The sequence below is a fragment of the Syzygium oleosum genome, unplaced genomic scaffold (assembly GCF_021117445.2).
Source record: "Syzygium oleosum isolate NSW1041296 unplaced genomic scaffold, Sole_v2.1 Sole_v2.07, whole genome shotgun sequence".
In the NCBI taxonomy this organism is placed as follows: Eukaryota; Viridiplantae; Streptophyta; class Magnoliopsida; order Myrtales; family Myrtaceae; genus Syzygium; species Syzygium oleosum.
The window spans coordinates 9,787,966-9,803,172 of NW_026607491.1; the positions used below are offsets into that span (position 1 = coordinate 9,787,966).

Here is a 15,207-nt window from a genome sequence, read left to right on the forward strand (position 1 = left end):
GCGTTTGGTGATTTGGAGAATGTTTGCATTAGGTACGTTGGAATTCGCTATTAAGACTTAGGAGGTGTCATGATCTTGATGAATTTGTACGAGCGAATCTTCTGCCCTAAGTTACGAACTCGTCTTGGAAAAGGTATTTTCATCCGGGGGGAAAAAGAACGATTAGATAGCAACTTTCGACAATATGTGAAGAGTTCTATCAATTGAAAATCGGTTTTTTTTTTATCCTAATGGTTGATTGGATTTGAAAAGAAATATCAGATCCCAAGAGAGGAAACTCAATTATATTCGTCTCTTTGCATTACCGAAAACTTATCAACGACTTTGTAAAAGTTAAAGCAAATCACCTCATAGCTGAAATTGGCTCCATTTACTTAACAGAAAAATTGAACAATTTGAAAAAAAAAAACGAGTTAATGAAAAATATTTTCGTTATTTACAAATAAAAATGGTTAGACATTAATTGTTAAAAATAACAATAATCGTTTTCCGTCGATTCAATTATTTGAAGTCTGAAAAAATGATATAATTTAGGGAAATATTTTCTAAATTGCCGATGCATGACAATAATTCCCGTCGTGCAAAAAATTTGACCAGCGAAAAAAACCCCGCTTTGTTTTCGGATCATTTGTCGGAAACAACATGTCGTCAATTGAATGGGTCGGTGATGTCAAGGCCGATTTCAGGACAATGCTCCATCGGAGGCGGAGGCATCGCCGTCAAAGATAAGCCATTGGCCACGCCTTTGCCGTGCACGAGACTTTCTCTCCACAACACATTCATACCCCTCTTCACACTTTATCCTCTCTCTCTCTCTTCTTTTCATGTTCTCCCAAATACTCTAAATATTTCATTTGAATGGATATCATATTAACCTTGAGGGCCACATCCGCCACCGGCGGACCTGTGGACGGGCGGGGTTTATATCCGATGAATGAGAACGGAACGATTCGCCTGTATTTATGGGCATTAATCGGAACCTGGATATTTGGATACTTCTTGTTGTAGAAAGGGAAGAGATATTTTATGGATACGACCAATATATCGAGAATTTTTTGTAGGGTCGTAGTGTTATTCATATATTGCCCTAGTTTTGTTTATGGGTGATATTTAAATTTGTAACCTGCCAATAATCGGGAATCTGAATATTCTCCGAGGAAAAAATTCAGCCTTAACGGGCATCGGATTTCGATGAAAGCCGAGTTATTTGTGAGGATGTTATTTGCAATTTTTTAGGGGGCCAGAATTTGTGAGGATGATGAGGGTTTTTAGCGATGAGGGATGAGATGGCTTTGCCAGAGGTTCTTCCCTTCCATCCCCAAAGAGGGCAAAGCCGACAGAGAAGACCACCAAAGTTGTAAGGTTTTGCATGGCTGGATTTCGAGAACTCCCTCCCTCCCGTTTATAAAAATACACACAGAGCTAAAAAGCCATGGATTTCAGACCTTCCTCGGCCTTGAAGGTTCTCCCCTCCCAATGTGGTCGAATTCAAAGGAAAATTCAGGTCAGTTCGCAGTACGATCCATCTCTTGCGACTGCAATTAGGAAAAAATATTTTTGATCGCCTTGTGACGCTTCGAATGACCACTCGATGAAAATTTCAAAAGGAATTCGAACGCGTCTCTATGCAGTCTGGTCGGGTTTCTCGAAACGGCGCTGCACGGGAGCATTCGACAGGTAACTTTCGCCCTCTTTTCTCCGTCGATCGGGCCTCGATATGCTATGAGTGTCGGGGCGGTAACGCGTCGCCGAAGAATGGAAAATAGAAGCGTGTCGGGAACTTTCCGAAACCGAAAAAGAACAATTACCCATTTGACAATTCTCATTTGATCGTTGCTGGCACGAAAGAAAAAAAGAAGGTCCTAGAAATTGATAATATTCTTATTTTTGGACCATTTGATACGCCATGCTATTCTTAGGCTGACCTCCCCCATGGATTTTAGAGGCACTCAATTTCGGGCCGGCGTTGACGGGCTCCTCTGGTCAACGAATTTCATTCTCTCGCCTAACCCCTTTTCATTAAATTCTGCATTTATTCGGCATCACGTGATTGCCCCCACCAAAGGGTATGATTTATTAATTAATGGGAGGCAAAAATAGAAAAAAGAAATTTGCAAATTTCTTCTTCTTTTTTTTTGGGTCAAGAAGAAATTGCAATTTACCTTTTGACTTTTTTTAATTTCCTAATTTGCTGAGAAATCAAATTAGAGGACGAGGAGGACGATGTAGTCATAAGTAGAATCACATGTATTTTTAGAATTTTGTCCAAAAGGAGTTCTTCTATTCGATTCTTATCACGTGACCCGCTTGGCATTTTTCTTTTGTTTACTAATGGGAGAAAAAAAAAATAAAAGAGAAATATATTTAAGTAATAAAGTAGGGATATTTTGTAATTTGAAGGGCAATATAGGTTAGTTTATATTTTGGGTAGAATTTATGTGAGTAATTTTTTCTTAATATTTTCTACCACTCCATTTTATCTTTTCTCTCGAATTAGCATTGCGGAACCCTTTTTCTTTCCTTTCCATCCATAATAAACACAATATTTTTACTCCCTTTATTCGGCTTTTTAACTTTTGGCTAACCTCTTAGTTATCTTCTTCATAATCTACACCAAAAAGCATAGTTTTTTTTGCAAAAGAGATTATTCTTAGAGCCCCACGATATCATATGTTTATTGAAACTGGAAATGTCTTGGATACGATTCCTTCCTTATAACCTACCTTAAACCAACAAGCTGCAACCCATTCATCTACCACCACAACCCAACAATCCCTAACACTAAACTCACCACTAAAACATAGAAAAAACATACCAGAAATTACTTCGTCTCTCGCTTGGTGATCGCTTACATACCTCTACTTTTGAAAATCAACTAAAGATCAAACCATATAAAACCCTAGGTGAAATGACAAAAATAAAGATATGTAAATGGTTGCTTTGGGGTAAAAATGTGAGATTCGTTTTTGATTTTTTTTTTCTCTTAAGCATAGCATAAGGTTTTGAAACAGAGTAACTATTTCGCGTGACCGGAGCAATACCTCGAGTGCATCTTGATTGCTTAGATCACGACACACTTTTGAGGAATGAAGTTCGTTTGGAAGCAATATACCTTGTGCATGTAATAACGACCCATCTTACAATTTCATGCAGTGACTTCAAAGATGAGGCTCTCCTCGTGATACTAATTATCAGTGTAAGTCACTTCGTTCTACTATACGACTCTCACAAAGTGGCTGCTAATTCGTCGTCTGTATTTAATTGAACATGTCATATCGATGCATTAACATCATTATTAAAATGAAGAGTATTAATATGTGATACTCTACAAGTATGTGATATTTTTTCATAGTACAATTCGGCTGAGCTCATTAATGATGACAACCGTTCACACAGCCTTGAAAAAAACTAAGCGAGTTAGATTAATGCAAGACACCATTTATTAAACTAAACGAGTCTAGTAAGGTATCTCTTGTGGCCCTCGGTATATGCTCTAAAATGTAAGGAAATTCCTATGGTAATGTATTCAATGGAAGTATTTTAATCAAGAGATCCTTTGAATTACAATATGTACATTCCAAGAAGGTTACGTTTTATCCTAGAATATTAACTCTTGTGATGGTAAATTTTGGACATTGCAGTAATCTTCTTAAAGATGATATGTTTCAATAATTTTTCAAGATGGTAAATTTTCAAATTTATTTTTTCAATGACCCTCACATATTATCCGTTACTAACCTTCTAAACGTGTTAATAAATTCACGAAAATCTCAATTACTGATTTCAATACGGCCCAACAAAGCTCTGAGAACAAAAAAAAGAAACCGATAATTGCATTTCGTCGCAATCCATTCCCATTGGATCGTCAAATTCCATGAGCAATACGGACCCGAAAGATGGCATCGAAACCAAGGGCCTCTGTAACTCTCTGTCATCCTGTCAAAAGGGTTTTCACTCTGTTCCATCACCACCATGTGAACCTCTGAGCAAGCAACTCTCTCTCTCTCTCTCTCTCTCTCTCTCTCCTCTCATTGAATACTTTGTATCTTCTCCTCCTTCAACGTCTCCACGTCCTGGGTCTCTCTATCTATGCTGCGACAGAACCAGAGCTCGACCAAACCCCACAAATTTTCATTAAAAACATCAAACGGTGCAGAGGAGAGAGAAGCCAAAAAGATAATCAAGAAAGCAGTTGTTAGCATCTGTTTTGTTTATTCCCCGCCCACGAACCACCAACAAACCCCTCCCCATCACTGTGCCTTACTCTCTACGCCAGCACAGGGACGGACACCAGAACCCGATAGCCCCACCTCACCAGCTTCAACGCTTGCGCTGCCCTTCACCACCATAATCACCATCACCATCGCCATCATCACCATCACCTTCTTCTCCTCCTCCTTCTTCATCAAGAACTCCGTTTCTTCCTTTGGTGCTTCGCAGGCTATTAAATGAGATATGGCGGAGCTCAAGAGGCCACCCACCAAGAGCAGGGGCTTCTACGTGAGGATGAGGCTCCTGCACGGCTACAGCAAGCACCATCAGAGACAAGCCCAAGACAAGAGCTTCTTCCGCAGACACTACAAATGGGTCCTCTGGCTGTCTCTCTCCTGCTACTTCTTTAGCCCTTACCTCCTCAGCCAAAGCCCCAAGCAGAGCCTCAACCCTCTCCACGCCACTGGCTTTGCCGGCTCCGGGTCGACTCACTCCTCTCGCGCGCTCTTCGAGTCATCATTATCGCTTAGTAACAGTAGCTCCAGACGCTCGCAAGAACCCAAGATAGACCAAGGTTGGTAACCGCTAAAGTTTCGATTTTTTCTATCCTTTCCCCTGTTTCTGCCTCAGGAGTCGTTAACGTTGTTGGCACAACCTCTCTGTTCTCGTTTCTTGCAGAGTTGAGGGGCTTGAAGATATACGTCTACGATTTGCCACCGAAGTACAATTCCGAATGGCTGTCGAACGAGCGATGCAGCACTCACTTGTTCGCGTCGGAGGTGGCCATCCACAGGGCTCTGTTGACTAGCGACGTCCGGACGCTCGACCCTCGCGAAGCTGACTTCTTCTTCGTCCCCGTGTACGTGTCCTGCAACTTCAGCACCACCAATGGCTTCCCGGCCATAGGCCACGCGAGGTCGCTGCTGCTCTCCGCCGTGCAGCTAATTTCGTCGGAGCACCCGTTTTGGAACCGGAGCTCCGGGTCTGACCACGTCTTCGTCGCCTCTCACGATTACGGAGCTTGCTTCCACGCCATGGTAAACGACCCCCCCAAGAAAAAAACCAAAATGATTTTGTCCTTTTTCTTTCAACACGAACGTATCCTGAGCTATTTGTCATAAATGTTCGCAAATCGCCGCGATTGACACTCAAACTCGTCTTGGAAGTTGGAAGCTTTGGATTGAAGTTCATTTTTCCCCAGTGTTTTTTAAAGTTTCATTTACGTTAGTGGATGGGTTTATCAAGAATTTGGTTTAGCTGATGATTAACCGTGGGTCATCTCTTGATCATTTTGTAGGAGGATCGAGCTATCGCGGATGGGGTGCCGGAATTTTTGAAGAAGTCCATCATACTGCAGACGTTCGGTGTCAGCTACGACCACCCGTGTCAGGACGTCGAGCACGTGGTGATTCCGCCCTATATTCCGCCGGAGAGCGTACGGAGGACGCTGGAGGCGTCGCCGGCGGGCGGCGGCCGCGACATCTGGGCCTTCTTCAGGGGCAAAATGGAAGTCCACCCCAAGAACATCAGCGGACGCTTTTACAGCAAGTAAATGATCCCCGTCTCTTTACTTCATTGCGCTCTAATCAAACTCCTAATCATTGCACCACCCTCTCGACATTACTATATTGCCCTCAGCTGAATCTAATAAGCTAAGAACTCAAAACTGTCGAGTTGTAATCATTTCCTCAAATATGGTATTAATCTGACGTGTCCTAGATGCTCAAAGATCTGTTCCATGTGAATGTTTGGGATTTTTTTTGTTTGACCATAGCGAATGTTTAGCATTTTGATGTTGTGCTGATGTGTAATCTGCGTGTCGTGCCTTCTCCAGGGCGGTGCGATCGGTGATCTGGCACAAGTACAGCGGCGACCGGCGGTTCTACCTCAGGCGTCACAGGTTCGCCGGCTACCAGTCGGAGATCGTCCGGTCCGTGTTCTGCCTGTGCCCGCTCGGGTGGGCCCCGTGGAGCCCGAGGCTGGTGGAGTCCGTGGCGCTGGGCTGCGTCCCCGTCGTGGTCGCCGACGGGATCCGCCTGCCCTTCCCGGACGCCGTGCCGTGGCCTGAGATATCGCTCGCGGTGGCGGAGCGGGACGCGGCGAGGCTCGGGCCGATCCTGGGCCGCGTGGCGGCGACCAACCTGAGCGCCATCCAGAGGAAGCTGTGGAGCCCCGAGGTCCGGCGGGCCCTGCTGTACAACGACCGGGTCGAGCGCGGCGACGCCACGTGGCACGTGCTGCGGTCCCTGGCCCACAGGCTGGACCGCTCGCGCAGGAGGAGGAGGAGCAGGGTTTACGGCCAATGAGAGCAGGAGCTCAGGTGGCGGGCGGCGATTGGCCGTTCGTGAGCGCCAGCTAGGCATCGGCTCTTTCGTCCGACGTGGCGGAGGGCGATAATGCGGGACAGCTGGGCGGCTCTTGCATCTTACATTATGGGGGCAGTGGGGCCCCCGGAGGAGGAGGGAGGCGATTTAGTACGAAGAAGCGGTGGGAGTGGGGCCCCCCGCCTGTTTTAAATCGGCGGAGCACAAGATTTTGGAGATATTTTATTATTGTTTTTTTCTGTAAAAAAAAAGGAGGAGAGTTATTTTGGGTTCTGCGTGAGGGACAAGCAGCACACAATCAAAACGACGTAGGTATTATGATTTTTATAGACGAGAGAGAGAGATAGAGAGAGAGACACTGTACAGGCTGTGAGCATTGAAGGACGGGGGGGGAGGGGGCAAATCTTCGGGAAGATAAAAGTAATGTCACTTGTACATGTGATTGAGAGATTATTATTGTTTTGTGGATAATATTATTTTTTTTTGGGGGAAAAGAAGGGAGGGGAGAGGCAGACAGGAAGACAGATGCTGGTTGTGTTTTTTGGGGGGTCATTTTGACCCCGATAATGTCCTCCTTAGGTGACGAATACAAATTCGTCCTTTTCGGGTACGAAGTCATGTCTCTAGCTGGTGTTCCGGGGACGCTAATCAACCAAAAACAAGAGACGGGGGTCTTGTTGGTGGCGCTCGAGAAGCAAAATCTCGTCGAATGCGTCGGGTCTCGAGAGAGAGAGAGAGGGATAAAGCTAGACTCTAAAGGGAAGGAGTTTATAAGTGGGTGATTCGATTGGACCATGTAATTATTGGGAATGGGAATGGACAAAAACCTGCGAAGGAATGAGTATTGTTGAAAATCCGGGGAGCTTCTTTTTATGGGGTTATTATGAAAAGTCGTTCTTTTTTATTTCTTTTCTCTTGTCGTGCAGAAATTGGAGGAAAATTAAAAAAAAAATAAAAATAAAAAGGAGGATGAAAAGAAACAATGAAAGAGCAACGTGTGACAGGTTGGAGGGTTGTCAGAACTTTGAATGTGGGGAGAGGGTTGTCAGAATGTGGTCACGGGCATTTCCTTTCCCCCAGTACCTTGTCCTCTCTGTCTTTCCCATATGATATGGCTTTGACAGTCTGACGTTCGATTTTAATAAGAACTCGTTATCGATTTGAGCTTTCTCTAATTAATTAATTACCTTGCTAATGACGACCCTAAACTTGTCCAAGGGAATGCTTGTGCTGCAGAGCGTGAATTGCAGACCACCGGAGGTGTAGAGAGACTTCAGGAAATGGCCGAAGCAGGAGGGTTTCTGTTGGCTTTTGCTCCGATGATCGGTGGAGCTTTACGGGCGGCGATCTATAGTTTGATGATGTTGCACTGTGGTGACTTGGCCCGGCATAATGTTTTGGACGACAGGTCGGTCCGTCCGCAATTTTCAGGGACCGGAATGGACCGGGGTAACTAACCCTGCTTGGGTCCTGCATGGGTTGTCAGTAGGAGTTGGTGTCGGTGGGTCCGTCGAGCCATTCCGACCGTCCCTTATCCATGGTGGGTTCGTTTGGTTCTTTCCCTCTCGTGCCGAGGGGAATTAGTTATGCTTCGGCGTAGTTTTTAATAGGTTTGGGATCAAATTAGGGATGGAAACGGGTCGGGATTGATCGGGTGTTCGATCTGCTCGTGCTCCATTAATCGGTAGATTTCGATGGATTCCTAATGTATGGGGTTCCGGACGAGTGTGAAACCTATAAAAGATTTACAATAATAGTTAAATACCCTTATTTTTTTTATTCAAAATATGGTTTTTATGTATATTTCGTGGTATCTATAAGTGGAAGTCTCGAATTTCTTCTTTTTGGTACATGTATTTGATAATTTATCGTTTACTGTGTGTGTTGGGACAGGTCAACTTCATTTGGGATTGAGATGGGGCTTTGACTTTTCTTGTAGCAACACGAGTTGGAGTTGATTTGGGTTTTACTTTCAAACCTACGTGAAATCATTCATTTTCCGTGAAACAAACGAAGGCCGAGTTAAAAACCCTTATCCTTCTATTCAATGAAATCTTATCCTGGTAATTTCACATTATCTATGAGTAAAAGACTTTGGTTCATTTTTTCACTTGAAAAAAGGTTTTCTTTTTTAACTACTCTCTTCTATGTATAAATGTGCGTGTTGCTCATGGGATTGAACCCCGGATCTGGTACTCCTTTACCTAGCTGCATGCCTGTATAAGAAAAAGAAGCATAAAACAGAACAAAAAAAATAAAAATCCGACCTGCCGGATTCGAACCAGCGACCTAAGGATATGCTGTTGGATGTTCCCACTACAGTCCTCCGCTCTACCAACTGAGCTAAGGTCGGTTTTTGTTTACCCTTCCGAATTAAACAAATTTATTTAAACGTGCAACTGTTTGTGATCTTGGGCCTCACTCAACGTTCCCCGTGTATATGGGCCTTGGGCTGATCCACATTAAAATCCGACGCTTATGTTAATTTTGAACTTATTCGATTGCACAAAAAAAAGTAATATACCTAGCAAATGTGCACCCCTCGTTGCGACATGAAATTGAGAACGAAGTCCTTTCCACAGGCCCGGGCCTGAGGTGCCTTCAGTTCATAATTTTCTTCCTATTTTGCAACAGAAGATTCCAAGCATGTTGATAGACTTGATCCACATAAATTCACCACTAGATCAAATTAACACAATGGAATACATTCATTCATCGTCTCATGTATGGACAGTTCAGGTTCTTCAGCAGCAAACGAACACCTTAATTATTAAATTATTCCAACACAAATTGATGTAACTATGGCCACATAGCACGACCTTTTGTTCTTTGAAGGCATGGACGCTCAACCCGGCCTCTTGCACCTGCTTCTTTGGTCCGGGCAAGTTTTGACCCATCTCACGAACCTCCAAAGTCAATCTGTTTGATAACTAAAAGCAACCCCAATTCTAACAATCACTGAAAAAGATCGAAGTAGCTCGACCGAAGTCCGGATTCCCAAGCTCCCTTTCAGCACTCGGGCGTGAGCGTGTGGTCTCTCTTGGGGTCCGAACAATAGTCGTAGACCATGTGGTTCCTCTGCGCCCACTCCATCGCCAAGTACTGCTGCCGGCTCAGCCCGCCTGCTCCCGAGGGCGAGACGGAGGGCGGATTGCACGAGCCGGCGGACCTGTCGGCGGCGCACCCGCTCAGCCTGAAATTGGTGTACCTGCCCACGAACGGCTCATACCGGTAGTCCACCTTGTACTTGCCGTTCTCGGTGGCCCAAGATGACGCGTCCCATATCGATCCGTACACCCACATCGGCCTTGAGGGAAAGGTCGCGTCGCTCTTTCTCGGGTACCTCCTGATAGGAACATCATCCACCAGAAATCTGCCAATGCTCCAGTTACAGTGAATAGGATCGTATGGAATATTTCATTTAGACCTGTCCTTATACGTATAAATCATGCTTATCAAGTTTCAAAGAGTAGTATTGGAATCTATACTGGTCTTCACATATTACATTACCGTGCCAAAATTCGCGGAACCGGACTACTTAACATATGAAGGGTTTTCCAAGAGACTTCAAGAGACTAGTTGAGACATTTCTTATGTTGGATCGAACCAAATTAGTAATCTAATAGGTTAAGGAGAGGGAAAGAAGAAGACCCACATGATCTCACTCGGTGTCCATAAAATGGCATAGTTGTGGAAATCCTTGGTGGGATCGAACCAGAGGTGGAACTTCATCTCTCTTCCAATGATGTTTCCATCACCACTTCCTCTGACGAAGACGTTGGTCTGAAGAGTGTAAGGCTTGTCTGGTGTTGTTCCCAGAAACTCGATATCGACCTCGTCATGGTTGCCTGGGTGGGCTTCATTGTTGGAGAGCTGATGATATCCAAAAATTCATTAATCTCTCAGAAACATTTTCTAAGGTATATTTCCCGATACTCTTACCATAATACTGTCCTTGTGGATAGAAGAAGGAGATTTAGAAGCTGCACATAAGCTTCAGCAGTATAACCAGGTTGATATTTCATGTTTCGTTTTATCGGATTAAAGGGGAGTTGTGCAAAAGCCGTCTCATGCATTTTTTTTTTTTTGATAACCAAGGTATCCCACGTGCAATGGACTATTCCTCGGGGTGGTGGGGTACAAGACCAATGCCACCGGGTAAGCCCCCAAGATGTGATCGGCGGGAGTTGAACCTGGGACCTCATCAGTTTTACTGTCTGAGGCCAGGAACTCTCAACCACTCGACCAATCACCCCATTGGTTTGATATCCATTTTTAGGAGAAAAGTTTGAAAAAATAAAAAATTGGGAGGGATGTGTAATGCTAGCTCTTACGTAGAAAGAAGTAATAACTCCAGCAGTATAACCAGTTTGTAGCTTGATGGATGCACTGAAATAACCAGATTGATATGGGTGAAGAGACTTAAACCCACTTCCTGCTTCCAAGAAAGAAAAAAAGGTGCTAAAGTTAGTCCATTATAAGCTCAAAAAGATTCTGAAAAAAAGCAATAGACCGAAAGTTAAGAAGCTTTTTTTCAAATAATTGTATGAAAGTCCATTAGATAAGGTGCACTATTCAAATATGCAATCATGCTGAGTCTAATATTTTCAAAAAATATCGTGGGAAGTACAACCAACTGCTCTTAAAGCCTACACTGTTAAAAGAAGGTATCACTTAATATTTAAATGCTCTAACACTGTCTTTCATGCATAAATTGGATTTTAATTTATGACTAAATCGTGAAAACGGATAATAAGGAAGGTAAATAGAGGACTGAAATGAATTGAAGTCAGGATTTCATACTCTAATACATGCAATTCTAAAATTTTAAATTATCAGAACAAGGCGTAGATAAATATATTTATACCAAGAATTTTGAGGAGGCTTATAATTATCAGAAACCTTGTGATGACTAAGGAATGATGATGAGGAGACCTGAACTAGTGTCAAGCCAGATTGTCAACGAGCCCTGGTCTAGCCTTTGGTGCCGAGGGCCCCAGAGGTTTCTGAACCCTTGATCAAACCCTATGGAGCCAAACCTTGAGCTTGGATAGTAGCCAGGCGAAGGTGGACCCTGTGCACTTGTGGAAGCCCAAGCGATACCAATTACAATGAGAATGATGGGAAGAGAGAAATGGAGTGACTTGAAGAGGAAGAAAGAAGGCGGAGACATGATCCTTAGATTAGGTTCTAAGATAAGAGAGTTGAGAGGATATTAGATTGAGCATGGCAATAAAATGGAGTGGGCATAAATAGAGAGAGAGAGAGAGAGAGAGAGAGAGAGAGAGAGAGAGAGAGAGAGAGAGAGAGAGAGAGAGAGAGAGAGAGAGAGAGAGAGAGAGAGAGAGAGAGAGAGAGAGAGAGAGAGAGAGAGAGAGAGAGAGAGAGAGAGAGAGAGAGAGAGAGAGAGAGAGAGAGAGAGAGAGAGAGAGAGAGGTGCGATGGACCCCCTATATTAGCATAGGGTGATAAGGTGGTTGATGGGAGTGATGGACCCCCAATATTAGCATAGGGTGATAAGGTGGTTAATGGGAGTTGTAGATGGGGACAAAATAGGTAACGTTTTGATATGGTATGGTGTAAAAAATGTTCCTTTCATGTGTCGTGTTCCTTCATTCTCTTTTCCCACTGTCAAATGTTATATTAGGATACAGACGTAGCGAGCAAAAGGTAAATATACATTCAAATTTCTAACTGGAATCGTTTTACCAAGTGACCCAACAATTTCATCTTGAGTTTTTTTTTTTGGGTGTAAATGTAAGTAGTATTTATAAGATGACATACAGAAGTTTATGGACATTCCCCAGCATTACAAATAGAACTAAGATTACAAAAAAATGGAGTGGGGGAGTCTCCATATAATAGCCAAAGTTTCATTTGTTCGAGACGATCTAAAAGATTTGTATTCATCTTGAGTTATTAGGTAAGCTGGTCATTCTATTTTTATGTCTCACTTATTCCAACATATCAAATTAGAAAGGAGTTCTGATATAATTTCTAAGTACATCTTGTATCTCTCAAAGCATGTTTTGTGCCATAAAACAAGGGTTGCTCACACCTAGGGTCCCAAAGAAAACGAGTGCATAAATTGTTGTCTAAACTCATTCTATCATATTGTAAAAATACATACATTCATATATTAAAAAATATATAGATCTACACTAGATACTATAAAAGACATGTCCCTTGTATCATGCTTGATTCTTTCGACAAGAAAACTTCGTTCACGAAGGTTAAGTAAAGAGCAATCTATCTATGGCATAGCAGATTTAACTACGTACATATGTATTGCTCAAACGAAAGCAGTTGGGTCAAAGCTCCAAACAGATGCACAAACTCACACCTCTGTACCCCAGGCCCTCGTTGACTTTTTTTGCTCGTATAAATACACATATCTACATACAAAATGTTGAATCGATGAGTCATACATATGAATCAAACTTCTTATGCTTAAGCTTAGCCAGTACATATTAGTCAGACATGGGCAAAGGGCCGTAGTTCCTAGGTCGTGATTCTCTAATCCCTACATAAATTCCGCTCAAGGTGGACAAATGTATAACGTAAAGATTTTTCGGGTACCGTATACATCTGTTTCGCCGGAAATGCTCTTGCGACGAAATATAATTTATCGAAAGTTGTTTTTCGGTTCTTAATGAGAGGAGACCGGGTTCTGTGCCTAACACCGGACAAGAGATATCCAGAAGTGAACAAAAAGCTTGTTTATTTCGATTAGCAGCACAAATTTATACCGTGACGAGATTGGCTAATAAGAGCTTCAAATTTTATAATCGATTTAGACAAATTCGTCCGGCCATTGACTGGCGGCATCCAAACTCCATTGATACGACATTACAAAACTACTGTGCTTAAAATGTAGACGACTCCAACTAGGGAAATTAAAAGTGCAGTACTGAAAAATAAAGATAATTGAAAGACAACATTTTGATGTGTGTTCGCCGGGGGGGCTTTTTTTGGCTGTCGGGTAGTATTTATACTATGAGTCTGATAACCATCTTCTGATACCATATTCAATTACTACCATTGATCTCATCTTCACCGTTTATTTTATGACACCAGTTCATTAACTGCTATCGATTTTATCTTTTTTGTCTTGGCACCTATCTTTTTTTATGTGATAATCATCATTGATCTCTTTTCCATCATGATACTTGTCCTTTATGTGATAATAGTTATCGTTCTCTTTCCGTCTTGACACCTGTCCTTCCCTATACGATAACCGTCATCGATCTCTTTCGGTCTTGACACCTGTCCTTCCTTATGCGATAACCGTCATCGATTTTTTTCCGTCTTGACACTTGTCCTTCCTTATGCGATAACCGTCATCAATCTCTTATTGTCTTGACATCTGTCCTTTCCGATGCGATAACCGTCATCGATCTGTTTTCGTCTTGACACCTGTCCTTCCCTATGCGATAACCGTCATCGATCTCTTTTCATCTTGACATTTGTCCTTCCCCATGCGATAACCGTCGTCGATATTTTTCCGTTTTGACACCTGTCCTTTCCTATGCGATAACCGTTATCGTTCTCTTTTCGTCTTGACATCTGTCCTTTCTTCTTTCTCGTCAACAGCTTTGATGACCTAGGCTCCCTATAGAAATTTTCATCGACGACCTTCGGTATGGCAGCTCAGGTGGTGCTTGCCTCTTCTACGATTCTAGTCTTTTCAATTTCAAATTCTCAAATTTCCCGCCAGGATATTCCAATGCTTGCCAACTGTTTGCTTACGTAAACAACCTTTTATGGGTTACGTCACTTCCTGACGACCTTCACACATTTGTCTCCGTTACTTTATTTTTTTTTGCCGTTGACAACCTAATTAATTATAGGTTTCAACAATATCAAACAATGGCCCCATGAGCTAGCTTCAATTATTATGGACATAAAAAAGTCGAAACGGTACCTGAAAATGGTACGTACCCTTCTTATATTATCGAGAATGGAAAGACAAAACTAAAGAAATTTACAAATATAACAAGAACATACCATCGAATTGAAGATGCAATGCAAGCGCGGATTTTCCGTAAATTTCTATTGTAAGGGAAAAGAGGCAATACATTAGTCGTAGCATAGACGCACAATGCTACGAAACATACATCGGAATACAAATTACATCTCATATATGTCCCGCTTTTAGGGTTATGCTGTGGCACATTATGCTGTGGCACATGTTGTTCGACATGCGTAAATAGAGCACCGCACGTGTACATCCGGTTGACGACGTATGATAACGTATGAAATGTTGCGTATTGTTTGTGAGCAATCAAGTTCCGATGCTAAAAGAAATAACCCTTCAAAACTTTCGTTTAGCCATCGTTAAAATGCACATCGATGTTGCTGTAGATGAGGATATTCTGAAGAGAAGATATCTTTCATATGTTCGAGAGTGTTATTGCACGTTAATTTGTCTCTAAATCGTCATGCTAACGTCGGAGCCTGGTAATATACTCGACCCTATCTCTCCTACAACAAGAATACGTGCTCAACAAATATAATATAGCGCAAGCAATCTTTGAATGGATAACCTTGCATCATCTTCTTTGGCATCATCCTTAATTTCTGGTAAAACGGTTCAATTATTAATCACTTTTATAGAAAACATGGACAATCCCTTCACTTAAGGAAGAACAAGAAGGGGGCGTCGTACAAA

At 42.6% G+C, this 15,207-nt stretch overlaps 2 protein-coding genes and 1 non-coding gene across 3 annotated transcripts; 1 reads left to right on the forward strand and 2 right to left on the reverse strand.

The window, feature by feature from the left end:
• The first annotated feature begins 3,982 nt into the window (after window positions 1-3,982).
• On the forward strand, window positions 3,983-8,378 carry LOC115675485 (probable glucuronoxylan glucuronosyltransferase IRX7). Its single transcript, XM_030598176.2, has 4 exons — window positions 3,983-4,786; window positions 4,891-5,249; window positions 5,510-5,760; window positions 6,047-8,378. Exons 1-4 carry the CDS (start codon window positions 4,456-4,458, stop codon window positions 6,516-6,518), a joined length of 1,413 nt encoding a protein of 470 aa, XP_030454036.1. The 5' UTR covers window positions 3,983-4,455; the 3' UTR covers window positions 6,519-8,378.
• A 419-nt stretch (window positions 8,379-8,797) lies between these two features.
• TRNAY-GUA (transfer RNA tyrosine (anticodon GUA)) lies at window positions 8,798-8,889 on the reverse strand. Its single transcript is given in 2 exon segments — window positions 8,798-8,833; window positions 8,853-8,889. It is a non-coding gene; the product is annotated as a tRNA-Tyr (tRNA).
• A 296-nt stretch (window positions 8,890-9,185) lies between these two features.
• On the reverse strand, window positions 9,186-11,741 carry LOC115675548 (probable xyloglucan endotransglucosylase/hydrolase protein 32). Its single transcript, XM_030598272.2, has 4 exons — window positions 11,472-11,741; window positions 10,871-10,971; window positions 10,192-10,409; window positions 9,186-9,909 (listed from the first exon to the last, which is right to left on the reverse strand). Exons 1-4 carry the CDS (start codon window positions 11,707-11,709, stop codon window positions 9,546-9,548), a joined length of 921 nt encoding a protein of 306 aa, XP_030454132.1. The 5' UTR covers window positions 11,710-11,741; the 3' UTR covers window positions 9,186-9,545.
• Between the last annotated feature and the right edge of the window lie 3,466 nt (window positions 11,742-15,207).